This window comes from Peromyscus leucopus, chromosome 7 (assembly GCF_004664715.2).
Source record: "Peromyscus leucopus breed LL Stock chromosome 7, UCI_PerLeu_2.1, whole genome shotgun sequence".
NCBI lineage: Eukaryota > Metazoa > Chordata > Mammalia > Rodentia > Cricetidae > Peromyscus > Peromyscus leucopus.
In genome coordinates, this window is record NC_051069.1 from 18,702,856 (window position 1) to 18,726,000 (window position 23,145).

The following is a 23,145-nucleotide window of genomic DNA, read 5'->3' on the forward strand; positions in this document are numbered from 1 at the left end:
CTCATTTGCTAATCAAGCCATTTTGCTTCCATTTCAATAGACCTAGAATAATTTCTGAGCTGGTTTCGTTGTAGATTCATATATCAATTATCTTAGAAGAGGTCGAACTAATTATTTTGGGACCAATGGAAACGTGATGGCCCTGTGCGGCCCCAGAACAGGGCAGGTGTCAGCTCATGGAAGTTCCGTCACTTCAGAGCAGAACACTGGCTATCACTAGAACACTTCCAAGAGCTTCCCCGAGTCACTTTGTCTCCTCCTGGTCGCCGAGGAGTAACCCAAGCACAGGCTGGCTTTATGGACCCGGATTTTGTTGCATGAAATAGCCTGAGAAAGTCTGAGAGCTCAGGTCAGGTAACAAATACCTTCTTTAGTGTGAAATGATCCAAGGACCTAAGTGGTTTGGATGAATCATTTACACACTGAGCAAATGATTTTGCTTCCAGAAATAGGCCTGTCTTATTGTCAGCTAGACTGAGCACTTGGGCGAGCCAGTGAGGCTGGGGTATGAGAGGACTGAATTCCATGTGTTTCTCTGGAGCGTACATAATGATTCCCAGTCTGAGGTTTTGACTGTTCACAAGGCAAGCATTTCTAAGCATATATCATGCGTACCTGATTCCATTAAGGAATATCAGTTCTGGTATCGGCTATGTTCACAGTCTGTATGAGGACAGGAGACCTCTTGAAATCGCAGAGCAATATGAGAGCTCGGTAAAGAAATAACTCCCAGGTTACTGGGGAAGTTTCTGGGCACACTGAATTCTGGGAAGAGCTCCTGAGAAGGTGATCTTTGGACTATGGTCCAAAGGAACATTGAGACTGAGAAATCAGCATACATAGGCCCAGACAGAAGCCAAGGTCTAGAAGTGGGAGGTATTAAGGTTCAGGACGGAAGAAACAATAAAAGAACTGGCCACGCTTGTGTGGACAGAGATGCAGTTGGGCAAGGCAGTGGATGGGCCGGGCAGGTAGAAGTCAAAACAAGACGCACAGACTCTGGGAGGTGGTTCCTAAGCAGGGTATGCTGCCAGGACATCGGGCTGAGGCTGACATTCTCCCTTAGCTGGGGGAAAACTGAGTTAGGGACAGAGACAGGGAACACAGAGAAACAGGGATGGACATGGTGTGTGGGGGGATACAGAGAGACATTTGAGGTGAAAGTCAGGCAAAGTTGTAGATAAATTTGACTTTAAGTTGCAGAACAAAGGCTAAAAATTCAAAAAGTATTTCCGTGGATTGAGGAAGACTCCATGTCCAATTGGAAGGAGGTGGGAGGATTTTAGATAAATGGATCCAAGAACACTGGTGAATAGAATCTAGGGACATAGAACTCTTGGAAGAAGAGGTGAGTGTAGCTTTCAAAATGCAGTGATTTGCAGGGAAACAATGCCTTTTACAGTAGCCTCAAAATTTTTTGAGGGGATAACTCTAACCAAGCAAGTGAAAGACTTGTATAATAAAAACTTTAAGAAATTGAAGAAGAGACCAGAAGATGGAAATGTCTCCCATGCATTGGTTGATATAATGAAAATGGCCATCTCACCAAAGGCAATCTACAGATTTAATGCAATCCCCTTCAAAATCCCAACGCAATTCTTCATAGAAACTGATAGGACAATTTTCAGCTTCATATGGACACGGACACACACACACACACACACACACACACACACACACACACACACACACGCGCGCTGGAAAGGCCAACAGTGAACACGGGGCAGAAGATGTCAGCAATCAGCTTCTCTACAGGATGGAGCCAAGCAGAGGCATGGGATGACAGGAGGAGACTCTGTAAGCTGCATGTAGTGCATGTCAAATGGGCGTCGGCAGCTTCCAGCAGAACCCGACAATCATGTCAGGGGTGAGCTTTAGTGAGGAGTCCTGGTGCTGTGTGTTTAGGATTGTTAGCTCTTCATCGTCTTCTAATAGAGCCCTTCTATTACAGTTCCCTGACCCCCCACTGACACCTTGTCTACAGTTCTGTGTGAATCCGGAGACTCGCCCACCATGCTTCTTAAAATCAAATGTCTGGGTGCCACTTGGAGAGTCTGATTCATTCGGAGTTGAGAGTGAGGTCCAGAACCTTCCTTTTCACCAAGCACTCCTGGTGAATGGCATGTGCAAGGTCATAGCTCCCCTAATAAGTGGTGACAGTTTCCTAGAAAAATAGTCACCATCAGCACATCCTTAAAAGGGTCCCCGGAGAGTGGCGCGTCTGTTAGGAAGTACAGCACATCCAGCTTGGCCTCTAGGACCTCAGAGGTATCCTGGCACCCTCTTCTTGAGGGCCTATGCTGGGATGACAGAGGTTCCAGGTCGCCACAGCATGGTGCTCTGGGTTCCTAGGAGGGTCATCCAAGATTCACTGGGCTTTGTGAGTTGAAAACTTCTGGTGTGTTGTTTACTCATTGAGGTTGTACTGTCTGTTAACCAAGGCATGATCTATCCTGTATTGGCAAATAGATACCTCTCGCTGTATAATGATTTGGCACATGCCACGCTGGTGCTATTTCTCAAGTAGTGGGTTTCTACCAGCAGACACAGAAGAATCCTAATGCAGGCAAGACATACAGGCTTTACAGTTACGGGGAAGTAATAACAAGGAAGAACAGCTTCAGGATGTGGCACTGGTCAAGGATAACACTACAGGCTTCTGAACTACCTGGCTCCATCCACAACGGCCATTTCAAATCCAGGGGAAGAGAACTATCGCTGAGTGTCTGTAGCTCCCCCCCCCCCCCCCGAGATCGCCCTGTTCACCTGACCCGAGGCACCCGGAAGCATAGCATGATCACAGAGGAAGGCCCCACACTTCCCAAGGCCCGGGTCTGCTGTTTTAGAGGGCGCTAAGGGGGGAGACAGCTCCACAGACCTGAGGAAAGCTGGGGGGAGTCTGACGCCCTGGCTTTCTCTCCTCTCCAGCAAGCGCTCCCTGGGTACAGCTTTTCTATCTGTGGAGTTACTCCTTAGCTTCCATACACTTTTAAGAAAGTTTAAAAAAAGATGAACCTACTGAAAAACTAGGCCTTTCTCCGGGGCCCAAGACCAGCTCTGCCTACATCACTCTCCTGCCCAGAATCCATGCTAGTCTGTGGGCCGAGGCTCTCTGCCTGCTACCAAAGTTGCCCCTTCAGTCCTGGGTCCTGTTCACCCTTCAGTCCCCTCCCCCAACAGAGACAGTACGGTCTGTCCCAAAGCACCCACTTACTTTAGCAACTTAACGCTTTTCAGACTTAAGTTTTTAATTGAAGAGCTTCTGGGTAAAAAGAGACCCAATTTCAAGCTGACATGAAGGGAGAAAGTGCTAGCTTTTGAAAGCGTGTTCTGAGGTGAGAAAGAATTACCTACTCAAGCCGTTTCCACCATTCCAGCTCCAAGGCGCCGCTCCCCTCTAAGTGGTCTCAATAGCTCCATCCTGCGCTTTCACTGTGAGCCTGGCTCTCAGGTCTCCGTAAAAATCAGAAAGAGGCTTTTTCTGTGCCTCTCCACAGGCTTTTGTGCCTGTCACTCCCTCCTCTGAGCATTTCTGTAGCATTCATTACCGTCACACGTGGGAGCTCTGAAGAGGGACCTCCACGGATGGAAGGAAGGCACTTATACCACTAGAGTTTCAGGACAAAGGACCGGGCTTACTGAAGACATTTCATTGTCTGTGAGGGCCGAACACCACTTATGCAATTCAATTAGCATTTCTCAAGAAGCCACAGGCTTAGAGTTGGTCTCTCTGAGGCCCAAACAAGGGAAGGAGAAATAGCCTTGGCTCGAGGCCCCACCTTTTATTTGCTCGCTCACGGAAGCCACAAGTTCATCCTTTTGACAAACTAACTTCCGAGTGAGGAGAGAAACTGAGGCAAACGCTGTAGAAGTTGGCCGGGTTCCTGCCACCCCGGTGTTGACTGTATCCTCCACACCCTGCGAGGTGCTGACTATTCCCACCAGCACCTAGAGACAGCAACCTCCGAGTCCTAGCAATAAACCTCAGCGTAAGTCCACAACATCATTTAGAGTCACTCCATTTGTTCTGTTTTAATGGAAACATAATTTCCTTTCTCCTCAGAATGCTACCCTTCTCTGGAGAGGCAGGGAACAGACGATCTAGAGCACGGCTCTCTCTATAGGACAGGTCAGAGTGTCCCTTGGCTTAGGGGACACTGAGGGTGACCGCTTTGAACCTCGTTCTCCTTTGCCCTCACTGTCGTCGGGCCTGGCATTAAGGTGAGAGGCGGCTTCTGTCAGGCTCACATACAGAGAACCGCACCGCTGCTGGGCATGTGTGCATCTGTAACCCCAGTACCCTGGAGGCTGGGAAAGGAAGATTGTCACGTGTTTGAGGCTAGACTGGTCTACACAGTAAGATCCTATCTTAAAAACAAACTCAACCAAGCCTCCCCGCCCCCCAAACAAAACCCCAAACAAAACACACTTAGATCCTTCCATCAGCCATTCCTGGACCCAAGATTTGATACATCTCCTGGCTAGTCCTTTTCCACGTGTCCTGAGCCATTGAGAAGTGGGGATAAGGCAGACGGTCAGCCTCTAAGCCTACCTAGCACATGGAATGCAGCCAAGACATGCTTCAAAAAGCGGCTCCGCCGACAGTGTGCCTGCTGTGAAAGCCTGGCACCCCGAGTTTGACCCTCAGGACCCCCGTAAAGGTGGAAGGAGAAAGCCAACTCCGTACAGTGGTCCTCTGGCCACCGACACGCACGTCATGGCCTGCACATGCCCCTCCTCCACATCATGCGCAGACACAAAGATAATGAGTAAAAACGGAAGATCAGTTCTTCATGACTGCCCAGCAGATTTGCTCAGAGCCGTCTGCTCATGCTGCACATCTGGTGTAGGGACCCAGTTACATCTGACACAGCATGGCGCGTCTCACGGAAGAGAACTCTATCACGTACGCAGGGCGTTCTTTCCACCTCTTGATTTTCCCCTTTAACACTGGCGGGAATGAAGAAAACATGCTTGGCCCTAGTTTAGGGTCACAGACATTTCTAATTACTCAAGTCCCAGTTATTTTCCATGGCCACATTTCTGTGACAATACCAGAAAATAACACTGTCATAATCAGATTACAGTTGGTTTGATTCCCATTAAGAACATCTGTGAAAGAAAGAGGCTGCGTTTTTGTAACACGGCACCCTGAGGTGTGCTCTCTGCCCCTGGCTCTTCGGCTAGCCCCCTGTGGGTGTTTGCTGCACTCAGACCTACCTGTGAGGCAGATGCCCTTGGTGCTGTTGCACAGGTCCACCATCACTCGGATCTGAGAAGACACAAGGTGACCATTAGCAAGCAGCAGGCAGCTCGCTTGGAAGATGTCTTCCATTCAGACAAGCAGAAAGCAGCTAGGAAAACCCACCACGTAAATTCAGGCCAGTATCCACATGTCTGAGGGAAACAGTTAACTAAGGAACGCTGGGAGCGGAGAACTAGTCTTTCCCAGGGAAGAGCGCACCAGCTGGTTAGCCAATTCCAAATGGTCAGCCCTAGAAACATGCATGCAAGTAACGGTATACAGACTGAGCAGGGTGTATTTATGTATTTAAGACTATATATGCAGGGGCTGGAGAGATGGCGCAGGGGTGAAGAGCACTGGCTGCTCTTCCAGAGGACCCGGGTTCAATTCCCAGCACCCACATGGCAGCTCACAACTGTCTGTAACTCTGGTTCCAGGGGATCTGACACCCTCACACAGACATACATGCAGACAAAACACCAATATACAAAAACATTCTAATAAATAAATTATTTTTAAAAAAAGGATATATATATATATATATATATATATATATATATATATATACACACGCATATATATATAGGTGTGTAACAACAATTGATGAAAAGAAAAGCCATGAATTTGAAAGAGAGCAAGAGGGGTTGATGGGAGGCTTAGGATGAGGAAATGGAAGGGAGAAATTATGTAATTATATTATACTGTCAAGAACAAACAAATGAAAAAACAAAAAACTGAAGAGCAGGCATGGTGGTACAGGCCATCAATCCCAGCTATTCCAGAAGCTGAGGCAAGAGGCTGACAAATTCATGGCTTTGTTTGGGCTACAGAGTGAGTTCAAGGCCAGTTTGGTCAACATATGAGTCCCTGTATCTAAAGTTATAGCGCGAGGGATACAGCCCAGTGGTAGAGTACTTGCCCAGGGTGTGTGAAACCCTACAGTCAGTTTTTAGTATAGCAGCACACTGCTAAGAAACATTTTTCAAAGACCCCTGTATATCTGATATGAGTGCTTATCTAGAGAATTCCCTGGATTTCCTTCAGCGAGTCTTCACTATGGTAACGATCAGACTCCAACGTCTGAAAGGGTTGACATGTGGGCTTAGTGGTCAGGTGACCAGGTCAGCAAGCACTGATGAGGTTTAGCCTTTCAACAAGCTAGTAATCCACAAAATAACCCGCCTTGAGGGTTGAGCTAACTCAGTCCCTGGCACATGGAAATACTCGCTCCTGGTTGGCTGTGTTCCTCAGACCACCAGACCACTGCCTGTCATGTCACAATCACTACCACAGGGGGTGAGCTGGTTGTCTGCCCCTCCACGCACTGCTCGCCTGTCCTTCTGCACTGCTCACCAGAACCACATCCGATGACCTCAGATCCACAGGTTGATATGTTGAAGCGTAAATGATAAAACGCAGGGTACTGGTTGGCATTAGAACAGTGGCGCACAGGCAAAAGCTTTTGTATAATTCTCCACTGATGAGTTTAAGATATACTCCTTTCGTTTTTCTAGAACATGTCTGGACACGGAACAACAACATCAAAATTCACACAAGATGGAGTTGAAGGACCAGGGTGGAAGAATCTGCATTAAGTTTAATATGTCATTTAATTTTTTTTTTTAGCTGATTGCTCTTTCATTAGAATTGCTTTTTTAAAAAAAGATAATGTTTTGGGTTGGAGAGAAGGCTCGATGGTCAAATGTCCTTGCAAGGACTGGAGTTCAGTCCCCCACACCCATGTCCAGCGGCTTGCAATTGCCTGCAGTCCAGCTCCTGCGCATCCAAAATCCTCTTTTGCCTCTGCAGGCATCTGAACTCAGGTGCACATATGCACACAGACACATACAGATACACATAATTAAAGTTAAAAAAAAAACCCTTACAAAAAGATTATGTTAGCCAGGTGGTGGTGGCCCATGCCTTCAATCCCAGTACTCGGGAGGCACAGGTAAAGGGATCTCTGTGAGTTCGAGGCCAGCCTGACTCACAGAGTGAGTTCTAGGACAGCCAGGGCTACACAAAGAAACCCCGTCTGGAAAAACAAAACAAAATGAAACAAAAAGGCCTTGAAGAAAAGGTGACTTAGTTTCTCATGTGGGACAGGTCCTTTCGTTAGGGGAGCCAGAGGGAAACTCATCCTGAGTGTGTGTGCCCACAACAGTGGTTGATTGCTGTAGAAAGAGGTTTGCGAGCTACTGAATGTACACCACACATCTACACAAATGTAGAAAAACTTAACTGTGCAAGAAATACAAGTAGTGGGTGGGTCTTCCATATCTGAGATTCTGCACCCATAAATTTAGCCAACCACAGGCTGAAAAGAGTCACATTTGTAGGGAGCATGTGCTATCTTCTTGTCATTCTCTGAATAGCTCACTACGACTGTGTGCACAGCACTTATACTGTGTCGGGTATTATAAGCAATCTAGAGGTGATTTAAAGTAGGCAAGATGTGCCTAGGTTACATTAAAACACTACATGATTTTATATAAGGGATTTGAGCACCCTAGGAATTTGATATCTAAGAGGGGTCCTAGAATGTATCCCCTGTGGCTGCTGGTGTGTGTGTGTGTGTGTGTGTGTGTGTGTGTGTGTGTGTGTGCGCGTGCGCGCGCGACATGTTCCACCCTAGGTTAAGATCTGGAAACTAACCAATACCTGGTAAATGCCTCAGGTACCTCCTCCACCCAACAACTCTCTGAACGGACTCATATTGGGCCATGTTTGTGTCTAACAGTGCCACGGTCTGTTCAAGGGCACACAGCCTGCTCGGGGAAATGAGGCTCCACTGCAGGCCCACTGTACTCTAGTACGGCTTTGATAATTATCTTAACATGACCAGACCCCCACCCCCCACCCTGCAAAAAAAAAATGGATTCACTGCACTTTAGTTATTTTCGTAAATGAATGTAATCAGTTACACCATGACAAAATTTATTGTCTTTAAAAAACATCTAATTGCCCATTGAGAGGTCCAGAGAAGACTACAATGGTTCATTTGTTGCCTGGGGGATCACAGCAGAGGCGGTGGTTTGCGAGACCTAGCATCAATAGGGAAAATGAGTCTTTCTTCCTGCTCCTCATTACCGGTCTGGGACAGGCACAGCTAGGAACCGCGGGGAGGGAGTTTTCATTTCCTGACCTGTTAGCTTCGTTTATACGCTGAGTGTCACTTTATGTGTTTCATAGGAACTTCTCAGAAATATTCTCTTAATAAACGTAGGCTCCATAAGACTGTATTGAAGTGAAACATTCTTCACGACAATGTGTGGCCATGAAGCCAGGAGTGATTTCCCCCCACCCTGTCACCATGATTAGGAATTTGGGTGAAGATTTTTAAAAATTAAGAATCAAAAGTCACAAAACCTAGATTGTCAAATTAAAAAGTCACACTGATATGGAGGGCTTCTTGGGTTTTGATCTGGGACTTGAGGGTGTCGAAATAGAAGAGGTCTTGGAAGGCACTTCCTGGGGATGTAGGCAGCCTCTATCTACAGTACATCCCCGGCCCTCCTGCCCATCTCTGTCACACTCCTCATTGCTCTGGGCCAGTCATACTGTCTTACCACAACTTTTGGTTGGCCCCACTGAAGGCTCTGTCAGCCTTGTCCTAACTCCTAGGTGAAAGGACCCACTCCTGTGGCCTTACCTGGCTTTTGTTTTATCTTGGTAGCACTTACTATTACCCAGTGCTACTTATAAATGAAGTTAGTCATCACGTGCTCCGGGCAGGAAAGTGTACAAGGATTTCCAGATTGTAATGCTCGTTGAAACTTGGTTTTGTAGTAAGATGAGGCAAACAACTTTAATAAGACAGGTCATCAATGTGAGACCTGTTATATTAAAGAGCAATGTGGTGGATCTGGAATATTTCTGGAATATATACTTTCTGGAAACATAGCTTTGGCACACTGTTAAGTAAGAAAAGCAAAGAGCAACCCAAGCCATGCAGCATGGCAATGGGCCCCATCAGGGTATCTCTGAAGTTCTCCCATGCATGCCTTCTCTTTACTCAGTGGAATATTGTTCAAATGCCAGTTGTGGGGTTGGAGATGCAGCTCACCTGGTAGAGCACTTGCCCACCATGCAGGAGCCCTGGCTTCCATGCCCAGAACTGTACAAAACCAGACTGGAGCAGGTCCCTAATCCCAACACCTTGGACTACATTAGATTCTGTTCCAATCCCAAAATAAAAAGTCAATAAACATAACTTAGTCCTACGCTTCTTAGACAATGGACACTCTTTATGACTGTCCCTAATTAATGGCATCAATTGCTATTATGAGCACGTAAATGACCCCACTAGAAAAGCTTCCAGCATCAAATGCGTAGCCTGCCATTAACTCAGACTCCTGGAGCTGGAGACAAAAGGCTACGTGAACACAGTGTTTCTTACTGGAGGTTCAAAGCACAGATGTTGAAAGACTACCTAGAAGTCTGAAGTTGTGGTCAGATTTTCTGGATTCAGCCAAGAAGGGCAGGCTCTTCCATGTGGCCACTGTGTGAAGAAAATTTGCAATCCCAATGGGAACATGCAGCTTGTCTTTCTTTTAAAAAATTTTTTAAAGATACTCCAGGCCAGCCACCTGCAGCCACCTAACGGAAACTCAGGCCTTCCTCTCCAAACCTAGCCTTAAACAGAAATACAAAGTCCTCCACAGCAGAGTCGATGAGGTTAAACGAAGCAGCTGAAAGCAGCTGTAGATAAGTCAGCCTAAAGAGCCCCTTGCTTTCCAAGAGAGTATGTGGTTCTGTGTGGAGGAACACACCTGTAATTCCAGCATGTGGGAGGCCGAGGAAAGAGGATCACAAGCTGAGTTCCAGGACAGCTTAGGGGGTGGGGCGGGCACACACACACACACACACACACACACACACACACACACACACACACACACGACAAAGAGAAAGAGAGAGAGAGAGAGAGAGAGAGAGAGAGAGAGAGAGAGAGAGAGAGAGAGAGAGAGACAGACTAATGATGGACATGAAAAAGTCAAAATACTTTTGTATGTTTTAAAACTGTGATGAAGTGTAAAACAGACTTCGTGCATTTTTTTTTTTTTAGTATAAAGTCTCTTAGCTTGTGAACTGTCTTTCATATTCATAGAAAGTTCGTAAAATTCTAATTTGATCTGATGGAGCTGGCCTGAGGCTCAACAGTGCAACTCTGGGGTCCAGGTCCCAGCTGGTGCTAAGTCCTAGACCTGTAAGAAAGTCAGGGGGGCCCGACATTAGGTGTTTGTCAGCTCAAGTGAGCCTCTCCTAGTCACCTTCTGCAAGCCCGGGGCAATGGCTCCTGTCATTCATTCTCCTTGGGACTGAGTCCAGATGAATCCTCCTCCTTCTGATCTAGCAGCAATTCTGTAGCTAGCTATTAGCTCACTTCATCACCGGTACTCAGCTCCTCAGCCAGGCTCTCACTGTTAGAGACTGCTTGTCCAATCCGCCGGTGTCCACATGACCAGCACTGGAATAGCAGTGTGTTCGTACTGGGAATTCGGGAAATACTTACTCAAGTGGGGAAGGAACATGTTCCTCAACCACTTATACCATGCTTTCCTAACTGGCAGTGACATTGGTGTTACTGGGGCTCAAAAAGCCACACCCTAAAGCATGGTCTTTTACCAACATTGAGAACGTTATTTCTTTATGAATGGCAGGGTCTTGGTCTAGTACCCAGGCTGGTCTTGAGTTCACAATCTTCCTGTCTCAGTCTCTGGGTCCTGTGTCCACCATGCCTGCTTGAGTACTCTGAAGCAGGAGAATTTGGAAACCGTTAGAAGCTGCCTCTGAAAGAAGGCTTCTCTAGCCAAAAGTGACGCAAAAGGGAAGCTAGTATAGGAAGACAGTAAAGTAGTTATTTTAATTGCATTCCATATGTTCAACATCTCAGTGGTGGAACATCTGCCTGGTGTGTGCAAGGCCTGATTCAAGCACAAGTTCTATGACAACACAGTCTCTCCCCACACCTAAAAATCCCGAGGGTCACTGAGTGTGAGCCATCAAGAAGCTCAAGAATTAGGGGCCTTTGCTGGCATGGATGGAAGAAAAAATAATAATTCAAGTAGAAATGGCAAAAAAAAAAAATCCCAAAACAAATGTAAACTGTAAATCTGTACATCCAACATGATTAATAAACACCAAACGCAAAAATCGTGAAGAGAACACCAAAGTGAGCCATGATAAAATTCCTTAAAACATTCGATGAACTCTTAAAGCAAGGTGGAGGGAAAGGACACATTTCATCCGGAGGAGCAAGCTGGAGATAGCAACCTACTTCTCATCGGAAAATGCGTGTGAGGGTCCAGTGGGGTCCCATGGCTAGAGGACAGAAAGAAAACCCTTTTCTTGTGTTCAGGTCTGGTTTGTTGTTGGTGCAACTGTCCAGGGGATGCTTGCTTCACAAGCACCCTGCCACCAAGCACACACACACACACACACACACACACACACACACACACACACACACCACACAAATCTCGATATAGAATTCTTACTCAAAGCGATTTTGTAAAATGAAGGAGAAGGAACTATTGAGAAAAACAACGTAAGACAGAAACGTAAACTTAAAGGCAGAACATTGAAGAAGAGAGAACTGGAACTAAACTTATTTTCCTTTTAAGGAGACAAAATTAAAAAAAGGAGTGGGCATATAGTGAGCCCCAGGGACACCTCTGGTCCTTGCATGGATTATATATAGAATTGAATCCTTCCGTTAACTCTTGGGTTAGATATTTCAGAGGCCGAACGACCTGCTGAAGGTCCCTCACTGAACCAGGTCATCAGGGCTAACACAATCCCAGTGCTTGTGTTCTTAGTGGAGATGAAGGTCTGGGTCACACGGAAGTCTGTCTTTTAATGTTTAGACTTTTGTGTGGTGTGTGCTGGGGATTGAACCTGGGGCATATGCATGCCAATCAAGTCCACTTCCACTGAGATAATTTTTGGATCTGTAAAGACCTTTCCCGTGGAAAGGACAAGAGTTCTCCTTTCCCTGAATATTTTCTTGTGCACCTTTCCCTTTCTGTCAGGTCACATTCAGTCTGCAAGCACAGCCAGTGTCCTCCCACTCCCGAGCGAGGCACGCCTCTGCACGTCTTCATTTGTCTTTGGCGCCTGCCGACCCCTAACCAGATCTGGAGCAGTGACTCCTCTTCCTTCTGTGTCATCAGGCACAAAGCTCAGTACACTCTTCTCTCTTAATATTTATAGAATGCCTCAGATTTTCCTCTCCACTCTAATGCCACCATCCTGACCACACGTGAGTCTTTTCTTGCCTAAATCAATGTAAGAACTCACTAGCCTTCTTCTTGGTTTGCGCTCATTCACACATCTCATGCCAGAGCATCTCTCTTTCTGGGAAGGCATCTTCCTTATGGCTTCCTTCCATAAAGGGGCTACCGTGGCTCCCAATTGCTCAACGGCTCCATTCTCGACTTTTATTTTTTGAGCTGAGGATCGAACCAAGGGCCTTGTGCTTGCTAGGCAAGCGCTCTACCACTGAGCTAAATCCCCAAACCCATTCTCAACTTCTTAAAAGTGGAAATTCCAAGTTTCCTCTCACCTAGCGGGCTGACCTTGATTCCCTTTCTCCAGCTGACAGTCTCCAATTTAGGAAGGTCCGGTTGGTCTCCTTGTCTCTTGCACAATTGCTGTTCCAGCCAGACACTCAAGTCACTATTTGCACTTGGAACACTTTGCCCTCTGGCTTGACCGGGTTTATAAAACTGCCCTTCCATGACAGCAGTGATTTCATTCAGTATTAGGGAATAAACTCAGGGCTCTGCACACACTAATGATTATTCTGTTCCTAGCTACATGCCCAACCTCTGAGCCCCTCTCTTCCTGGTGGTCCCCATTCTCATCACACAACTATAAAAGATTTCCTTTCAGAGGTCTCAATGTCCTCAAAAGGGAGAGGGTATTCTTTCCCCTTCTAATGAGTGAGATTCTAGATGGCACCCATCACCTGCCGAGTTACTGAAAACCAACCAACCAACCAACAAATGGTAGAGTGTTGAGTGTTTTGTAGCCCCTGCTCAGCATGATCCCTTGGGCACAGTCACTCACAACTGACTCCTAGGCCTCTACAGTTCTTAGCTAGAGTCGAGGAAGAGCTCCCAAAGTTCTCAGAAGTTCTGCAAACACACGGAACTTTCTGAGTGGCAAATGAAGAGATTACTGTATTGCATTTGGAACAAACTTCACAAATTGCATTTTGAATGTTCTTCAGCTGGTCTTTTTGTTTTAACTCTACCTTTCAGTAAGGGAAATTGTGTCCTGAACTTTAGTTAAACTAGAAGCAAATTATATCTATTTAAGACAGCGAGCTGTTAAAACTCAAAGATCTACATAAAAGCAACTAATGAGCTTGAGAAAAAAAATGCTCTTTTTGTGGAAGAATCGCAACCTAAAAGCTTCAGATTGTGTCACACAAGTGACCTTTAGTCTGCCGATAAAATGCATGTAAATTAAGCTTGAATGTCAACTAGATTTAGCCAGCGATTCTTTTTGGATGGTGATGGGGGTGGGGCGAGGCATGAAGAATGCAGAAGGAAAATATGTCTTAGACTTCAAAAAACATGTTTTTAACCCCATAAGTGTGTTCTTTCAACGACTTGTTCTGGCGACTCCCACCTTGGTAGCCAATTGTATCCTGGGGCACACAAGACCCTCAAGAAAGTTGTGCTCCTTTTTCAGAAGTACTTTTTGCTCTGTCTTCTCTTCAGGAAAGCATGACATTTTGTTTGTTTGTTTGTTTGTTTTGAACGCCACTAACGGGAATCAGCAGAAGTTAACAGGGCTTTCAGAGGTGTCCCACCTGTCACTGTGGCATACAGAAGGGTGGGGAGCCAGGAAGTCCTGCACCTTGATGAAGTCTAGTTAATTATGATTTGTTTCCTTGCTTATTTTTGGTGGTGCTGAGGATGGACCCTGGGCCTTGTGCCTGCTAGGCCAACACTCTACTGTTTAGTTATACCCCTGGGCCTGTGATGTTCCACTGACATGAAGAGTTAGGTCATTTTGATGGCAATCTAAGCTTCTAGAGGTCACACAGTTTCCCCAAGTAGCAGCTGCTAAAAATACCGCAGAGTACAGATATCTGGAATGCTGAAGGAATTTGGGAGCAAACAGTAAACCCAGAGCTTGGGGCAAGAGGGCTCACAATTACACAACACAATGGCTAATTTTCAGTCTCCTGCCACCCAGTTATTATGTTGAAGCATCGTGGTAGCATTGGGAAGTGATAGGAGTGGTGGGTGCCGTGGACATGCTGGACAGGAAGGAATGCAGTGGGAACACCAAAGCCAAGTCTTCAGGAGTGAGCTTGACGTCTTCTGCAAATAAAACAGCGTTTTGTTTTGTTTCAGAAAGCATCTCACTATGTAGCCCTGGCTGTCTTAGAGTTCTCTATGTAGACCAGACTGATCTCGAACTCTCAGAGTTCTGCCTCTTGAGTGATGAGATTAAGGGTGTGCATCATCACATCCAGCGGGGATAGAAAATGAGGCCTCAGAACGCTTGCTTCCTTCTACCGTCTGTAGAGGGTGTCAGCCATGAACTGGAAAATGGTCTTCCAGACACTGAGTACATTTTCACCTATAACCTAGACTTCCTCGAGACTTGGGGCTGTGAGAAGTCAGTTTCTGTTGCTTAAGGGTGGCCAGTCTCTGGTATTTTGTTACAGGAGCCTCAGCAGACTGAGACAGTGCCTCGTTTTTGCTTGTTTGTGGTCCTGGGAATTGAATTGAACATCGGGCTTTTCATATGCTTGGCATGAGCTCTAACACTGGATTTCATTCCCTGCCCAGGATTTTAAAATAGCAACAATGACTACTTACTGAAGGCCTGACTGTGACAGCAGGCACCCTTCTTATATTATCTCCAAAATCCCTAGAAACCCCACAAGACAGGCGTTGCAGAGGAGGAAACTGGGTCTCGGAGAAGTCAAAAATGCTCAAGGTCACCCAGCTACCCAGCCAAGAGTCCATTTGACTCCCATGGCCACTGTGTTCCCTCTTATATATTTCAGGGACCATTCAGGCATATAATTCAGATGGGGATCTAATAGTGAAAGAAAGATGCTGTACTGCTTAAATTAAGGACAGGTACAGGGGGCTGAAGTCGAAGCAGGGAGCCTAAGCCCATCACAGAGAGATCCTGGGACAATGTCACTGGGAGGATCTGTGGGCTGAGAACCCACCCAGAAAGAGTCCTTCATCAAGCACCCCCAGCCTGTGACCTAGTGCACTGTGTGGTTCCAGGGGGGCTGTGAGCATTTTTTGGGGGGGTTTATGTGGCTTTGAGTTCCAAGACAAAAATCCATGCATTCTCAGCATGATCACAGTGACGGTTAAGGAACAGCAGGGAAATGGTGGGTAAAGGCGGGAGCGGAGGATCCGGAAGGCACCATCCTGCTCCTGTTGTAGGGCTCAACAGGCTTATTCCTCCTGCCTCTGCTGCTTTGGCTGGAAAGAGATTAGGCCAACCTGAGGTAGGCTTTATTGACTTCATTTTAATAGCTCTGTGGGAACAGATCCACGTAGCTTCCCGCCGTTCATCTGGTCAACACTATTTTCCTATTCTCATGGCTCCAGATGCCCAGTCCTGACCCACTGTTTCTTCCATGTGTCCTCAGAGGATCAAGACAGTTTCATACAGCTGTCCCACAGATGCTGACAGAAGACCTCCTGCCACCAAATCCACAGATGCCCAAGTTTCTTGTGGCACACAATTTGCATCTAAGATGTGCATAACCTTCTATATACTTGAAACCACGTCTAGGTGACTAGTGACAAGGGAAAAAATCTACACACATTTAATACAGAGCCAATTATTTTCAGCCAGGTATGGTGACACATGCCAGTGACACCGGCCCTTCAGAGGCAGAAGCAGGTGGATCACGAAGCTCAAGGTTGGGTTGGAAACCCGAGTTGTTACAGGAGACCTGTCTCAAATAATAATAATAATAATAATAATAATAATAATAATAATAATCAAGGCCGGGGAGACGACTCAGTGGTGAGTGATGGCTGAGCGAAGGTGAGACCCTTGGTTTTGGATCCTCAGCACCTATAAAAAGCTGGGCATAGCGGTGTGTCTGTAACCCCAGCATGGTGTGGGGCAGGGCCAGTGTTGGCCAGAGGATGCCTGAGGCTTGCTGGCCAGTCAGTTTAGTCAAAACAGCTAGCTTCTGGCTCAGGGAGAGACCCATCTTCAAAGGGACAGGGGTTGGGTGAGTAACAGAGAAACATGCTTGACAGCCTCCTCTGGCTTCCACGTATGTGCATATGCATTTGCACATGCATGTGAGTGCAATATGTGCTCGCACACACACAGACACACAGTAAGTTGGACAGCAACTGAGGCGGAGAAAGAGAATGTACCAACCTGAAGTGTTTCCTTAGTGTGTATGCAAAGTTAGGTGTTTGTGAAGAAGGGTCTAAACTGGAGTGAAGGGGTCAGCTCCCTCCTGTCTTCCTCAGCCAGCCAGCATTGTCTGAGACACAACCACATTTCTGAGTGTGTTCAAAGTACCGAGACCACCAGACAAGACCCTAGCCGAGACGTCATGTCAAGTTCTCACTCCACCGTTAACACCTAGGACGGCTGCTGATATCCACACTACCACATAGTGCCAGATGTGTTCTGAGAACACTGCCCTGGATCCCAAGCGGAAATGAGCTCGTGAGGCCACAGGAAGGATCCAGAAATCCGCCTCCCAGGTCTGCATGTGGCTTTCTCTTTTGGCTACTCTCTTTTGGTGCTCTTCTGTAACAGGCTGACCTCCTACAGGGTCCATTCCACATGACATACCTCCTGAGGTATCTGCTATCCCCTCCAATTGAACAGAGCAGCATTTGAGGAGGGCATACATTTGGGGTTGGTGGAGGTTTAGGCTCTGTCTCAGTCTTGACCGATTTTGATTCGGGAATCGGGTAGCTTGGCTCAGCCTACAGGCTCCCGCTCCAGAGAGCAGCCACACCCTCACAGCGGTTCTGTCTTGCATTCAGGGAACCATGCTGATTCAGCAGCTTGGGCTCACCAACCCCAGCACTTCTCCAGGGAGATCAGTATGCACGGGTCAGCAAACTTCAGTGAAGCTACGCGGGGAAATGCTAGGTTCCAGGGGGTCTGACGCCTTCTGATGACCTCTGTGGGAACCTGCACTCACGTGCACATAAAACCACACACACACACACACACACACACACACACACACACACACACACACACACACACACCCCAATACATAAGTAAATAAATACCAATAGATCAAGTAGAAATACAACTCAAACCAAAGAAAATGTCAAAAATCACTTCTCCCTCAACCATAACAACAACATATTAGTGGTTACTCCCAAGTGTTCAGAATCAGGCTTGCAAAATACAAGGTTGTGACCTAACTAAATAAAACAAGTTTGTTCAAAACCACCCAAGACACAACTGTTACATACTCCTTGTCTGGATGTCCTAAGATGGCCTCAGTCAATGTGAATGCTGTTTAGTCAAAGTTGTGCCAACCAACTATTTTTTCTTTCTTCTTTTCTCTCTGCTGTCAATATTTAAAAGATGAGATATTTCATAAGAAAAGTCAGATGTTTTTACTTCTTCTGAAAAAAAATTAAGAGTAGGCTCTGGTTCTTGTGCAGACATCAATGAGAACATACACAGTATGCATCATTCAGAGCGTATGCTGTAGTGTGAATGAGTTCCCCAAAGTCACGCATTGGAAACCTGACCTTCAAATTCATGTGTTACTAGTTTTTCGGTGTGAGGACTTAGGGAGGTGACTGGGATTAAATGAAGTCATGAGGGGAGGTCTCCTGTGACTGCATTAGCATCATTATAATAGAGAGACCTGAGCTAACAAACCTGTGTCTGCCTTGTGGTACACATCAGGAGAGTCCTCCGGATCCAGTACCATGTTCTTAGACTGCTCAGCTTTCAGAACTATGAGTCAAATAAAACCTTTATATTTACAAACTACCTGATAGCAAGTTTTTTGTTATAGTAGCAGACACTGAACTAAGAACCCTGGGTTGTCACAGCTGCTGATATGCTCAACTTCAGCAGCCACGTCACCTGTGGTAGGCGGGCCTTTTTACTCACAGTAAGAAGAGAGTAATTTTGCCAGGTGGTGGTGGCCCACGCCTTTAGTCCCAGCATTCGGGAGGCAGAGACAGTGGATATCTGTGAGTTTGAGGCTAGCCTGGTTTATAATGAAAGTTCCAAACCAGCCATGGCTACATAAAGAAACCCTGTCTCAAAAACAACAACAACAACAACAACAACAACAAACCCAAAAAACAAAAAACAAACACCCCCAAACCAGGGTAATTCAGTAAAAAACTGAAAAGAAAAAGCTAAGTAACAGTGAACAGATTATGCTTACTGTCTATAAGCTGCTTTTTGTTTGTTTTTTCATTTATTTTACTTTCTTAGGTACAGGCTACTACAATACATACTTTCTTCCACCTTGTTTCCTTCACTCCGAATGTATCCTGGGGACTAGTTCAAGCGCACAGAGAATTTCCTCCTTCTTCTCAGTGGTCTAGGGTCAGTGACTAGACTTACAGAAGTCGGGCTGATGGACGAGCAGGGCCAACACAGCCCTTCGTTTTCACGGGCTCTGCAGCGAGTGACTGAGAACACATCACTCATGGCCGTGACAGTCTCCTACGCAAGACAAACCCCCAAGAATGTGACTGTAGGGAAAGGAGGAAACGTAGTCTCCGTTTTTCTAGACTTGCCAAATTGATTTCCACATGCTGCACCGTTTTTGTACGCTAAGAGAGGAGCAAGAATCTGGCTATTTCCCGTCAGCCTCCCTGGCTCAGTGTAGTGTCAAACTTTTATCTTCTAGTCATGGCAAAAGATGGAACTTATATTTTAGGGTAGTCGCAATTTGCATTTTTAAATGAAAATATCTAGGGTCGGAAAGACGGCTCAGTGGTGAGGAGCACCTGTTGCTCTTGCAGAGGACCCAGGTTTGAGTCCCCGCACTCACACGGCAACATACAGCCATTCACAACTCCAATTCTAGGGGAGCCAATGCCCTCTTCTGACCTTCTGGGTACCAGGCATGCACATGGTACATAGACATCCATGTGAGCAAAGTACTCATACACATTACCCAAAACAAATCAATCTTTTATAAAAAAAAAAAAGAATGGTTTCTCCCCACATGTTGAAGAGACATTTGTGGGGGAAAACTGGAGGTAAATGCTTTAAGCAGATATAGGAGAAAAAGGGAAAGAGGAGATAATGGCGGAGGCGGGTGGGTTACCAAATTTAAGGGTGTATGAAAAAGCCTTATGCAAACAGTACTTCATATGCTAATCAAGAATATAATGGAAAAACTTTAAATAGGAGTATCATGCATGGGCAGACAGTTGGGGCTTTCCCCAAGACACTCGTTGTTAAATGAACATCTCAGTGCTGGTTAGGGGATACTTCTATTTATTAGTCAGGGAGGCCCCAGAGGCACCCAACACAGCACAGACTATTGCTATTATTCTTAGTTTCCCACCACCACTAGATGACAAGACCCTGTTGCTGAAGATATCAAATGCTTTGGTTTGAGGACACAGAGAAATCAATTTTTTTTTTTTTTTTTTTTTTTTTTTTTAACTAATCTGGCAACATCCTACCTGCTGGCCAGCTTTCACAGTGCTGGGGACACTGGAGGGAAAAAAGTCATCTCTTTACTGTCTTACCCAGCACCAGACCCTGCACACTACAATATCAACCTGGCAGGCAGGAGGTGACCACTGCTACACCGGTGGTGTGGACGTCGTGGAGACAACCAGCTGCTTTCTGACTGAACTTAAGATGTGCTAAAGAAAGGGAGTCATGTCTAATACTGTAACCTTGGCCAAAGGCCCCTGACCAGAGAGGTCGTGAATCTACTATTGCTGTTTTGCTAAACAGACATTTTGTCACGTTGCCTTCTAAATACATATGTTTATATCCATAGTTTAGTGTTGCTTTCAATCCTGGTCAGGTAAGTTTCTTTAAAATAAAAAAATATCTTGATATGTATAGGCATTTTCTTCTGTATATATGTCTGTGCACCGTGTACATGCCGTGCCCACAGAGTCCAGAAAAGGTCACTGGATCCCCTGGAACTGGAGTTCAGGGCTAGCCTATATCATGGTAAAAACCCGTCTAAAGCAACAGCCTGGCGCAGGCCTTACATTCTATCACATGCCCTTCGTAGTATCTGGAAGGTGTTTAATCACCTTTGTCTTCCTTGAAAACCCATTTGGATTTACTTAAAAATAGAAACGGTGACTTTCTTGCTAGAGAGGTACCCAGGTTCTCAAATGATATTTTAGGTGTGGGAGTGTGCCTGGTACCCGGGGCTAACGATTGCTGTGGAGAGATATTCACTCTCAAATGATGTCTTAGGTGTGGGAGTGTGCCTGGTACCCGGGACTAACGATTGCTATGGAGAGATATTCACTCTCAAATGATGTCTTAGGTGTGGGAGTGCTTGGTACCCGGGACTAACGATTGCTGTGGAGATATATTCACCGTGCATTGCAGGGTTTCTACACGACTTTGATTTTGTTATTAAAGTTCCTCTGGATGCTGTAGATTCGTGGTCAGAAAAGATGGCAGGGCAGAGCTGCCAGGGTGTCGGTCAGGGTAAGATGTGAAAAGAGAGGAGGGAGGGCAGGAGAGGGGTGTGGAGAGATGGGGAGGGGTGTGGAGAGATGGGGAGGGGTGTGGAGAGAGGGGGAGGGGTGTGGAGAGAGGGGGAGGGGTGTGGAGAGATGGGGAGGGGTGTGGAGAGATGGGGAGGGGTGTGGAGAGGGGGGAGGGGTGTGGAGAGAGGGGGAGGGGTGTGGAGAGAGAGGGGAGGGGAGGGGTCGGATCAATTCTGCTGGGAGAGAAGAGGATTACAAAAGATTGTGCCCTACAGGAAGGGAGGGGGTAGGTCCAAAGCTGCCCTCCTTCCCATGGCTTCCAGATCCCTAGTCCCCTTTCTGGCCAGGTTCGGTGCTCCCTGGCCGTGTTTGGTGCTCCCTGGCCATGTTTGGTGCTCCTAGACTTTGCCCACTGTCCTACTCAATAGTTTTCCAACAAAGCATTCACTTGCTTTTAATTTTTTTAATATGCTTGTCTGCACCAAATTAACTGTACTTCAGTAATAATTGCTCATTTTTTCCCCCAACAAAGTCATTTAGAACTACCAACCATAATGCGCCGGTTAGAACTCCCTTACTAAGGGAGGTACTTTTTGTTTTAGCCAAAAGCGCAGAAACAAACCACAAGGAAGCTCATCTTGGATAAAGAGAGCACTCTGGAAGGTTGTTTGAAATGCTGACATTAATCTGGTCGAGCTTGATTCTTTGGTCTTAGATCTCCCATACAGAGTCTCAGAGTGAGGCTCTGGGGTGGTCGATGGATCTGACACTCATTCAAGATCTGATGCTATAGCAAAAGGCCAGGGGTGGGTGGGTAGATGTGTCTACCTCCATGATTTATTCTAGATCCTTCTCTGAATGTTTCTGCTTGAGGTGCCCAGTGATGGCTTTTCTTTTTTTTTAATTAAATTGCTTTCTTTTGTGGTTAATTTTTCTGTTCTAAGAAAGGCAAAGAGTAAAGAAAAAAAAGTGAGGATGAGAAGTGTATTATTATAATAAAGAGGGGAAAAAGGCATTTAGCAGTGAAATTGGTTCCTTTGTGTAAAGAAAGGCCTGATGGGAACTGGACGAGCTTAACCGAGCTAGCTGACCATCCTTAGGAACTCCTGTCAATCTCCTGTCTGCTAGTAAGTGAACTCTCCATCCCAGGCCACACCTCAGACTGATCCACTTGGAATAACATCTAGGGTGGATTGTAGCATCATTATTTTCAGGTTTCTCCAATGACTCTGGTGCTCTAGGACTGCCTTCCTCAAAATGTGGCCCTCAGACCTGCAGTACTGGCATTGGTGGACACTTGCAGCCATGCAGAATCTCATACCTTAGAGCATCTGAATCAAAACCTGCACCCCACAACATCCCCAAGACACTGATGGGCACAACAGAGTCACAGCGTTCTTAGAGTACAGCACCTGGATGCTTACATGCATGGTGACAGAGAAAAGGAAATAACAAGGGAGGACCATGACCGTCCCTAGACATGGTGGAGGAGAGGGAGGTTTATTGTAGACATGTGGGAGAGCATGGCCAGAGGCAGGGACATCTGGGAGAGTCCAGAGTGACCTGACCAGACTGAGCTGTGCAAAGTAAGGAGCTGGCCCACAGGAAGAGGGGAGAGGAGCCAGACACTGACCAAGAGGGGTGGCCTGTGCCAAGAGACTGACCAAGGTGAGTAAAGGGTAGACCAAAAGAGCCAGGTAACCAAAATGGCTGGATTATATAGGGAAGGGAGAGCTGGGGGAGGGGCAGCCGAGCCCTGGTGCTGGAGAGTTCAGGGTAGGGGGTGGGGTATGCCAGCCAGGAGGACCCTGTAACAGGTAAGGAATGAAGGATACAGGGAGACCCTGGCGGCCAGGCCAGCATAGGCTTTGAGCCGTTAGTGTGCACCTCAGTTAGCCATTTGTTCTGGGTTTGAGACCTGACACACGAGAGAGTTGCAGTGTTCTTAGGGGACACTTGCATGAGGGGATCACTTATCAGGGAGATGGGTGCCTTCTGGTCTTGCTGCACCTCCTTCAGTGACTGGAAAGGGTCACAACATGTGCACTGTCAATGTGAGGCGGTGGGTGCTGATCTATAAATGTCCTAGCTGTAGTTTCCGAGCTAATCTGTAAGATCAGCAGGTGGCTGCGTGGCCAGGTCCCCTGCACTGAATTCTAGCTTTCCGACATGAAAATGAACTCATTCTCTCATGTCAATAACTGAATAGGCTGCAATTTGGATCCAAACCTTCTCCCTTAA

At 46.4% G+C, this 23,145-nt stretch overlaps 1 protein-coding gene across 1 annotated transcript in view; it reads right to left on the reverse strand.

Annotated features, from left to right (window-relative positions):
* Gldn (gliomedin) overlaps positions 1-23,145 on the reverse strand; it is a 43,389-nt gene that overhangs the window by 18,197 nt on the left and 2,047 nt on the right. The window contains exon 2 of the mRNA XM_028864974.2: positions 5,221-5,272. Within this exon, the coding sequence (XP_028720807.1) occupies positions 5,221-5,272 (52 nt within the window). The remainder of the gene's footprint in view (positions 1-5,220; positions 5,273-23,145) is intronic.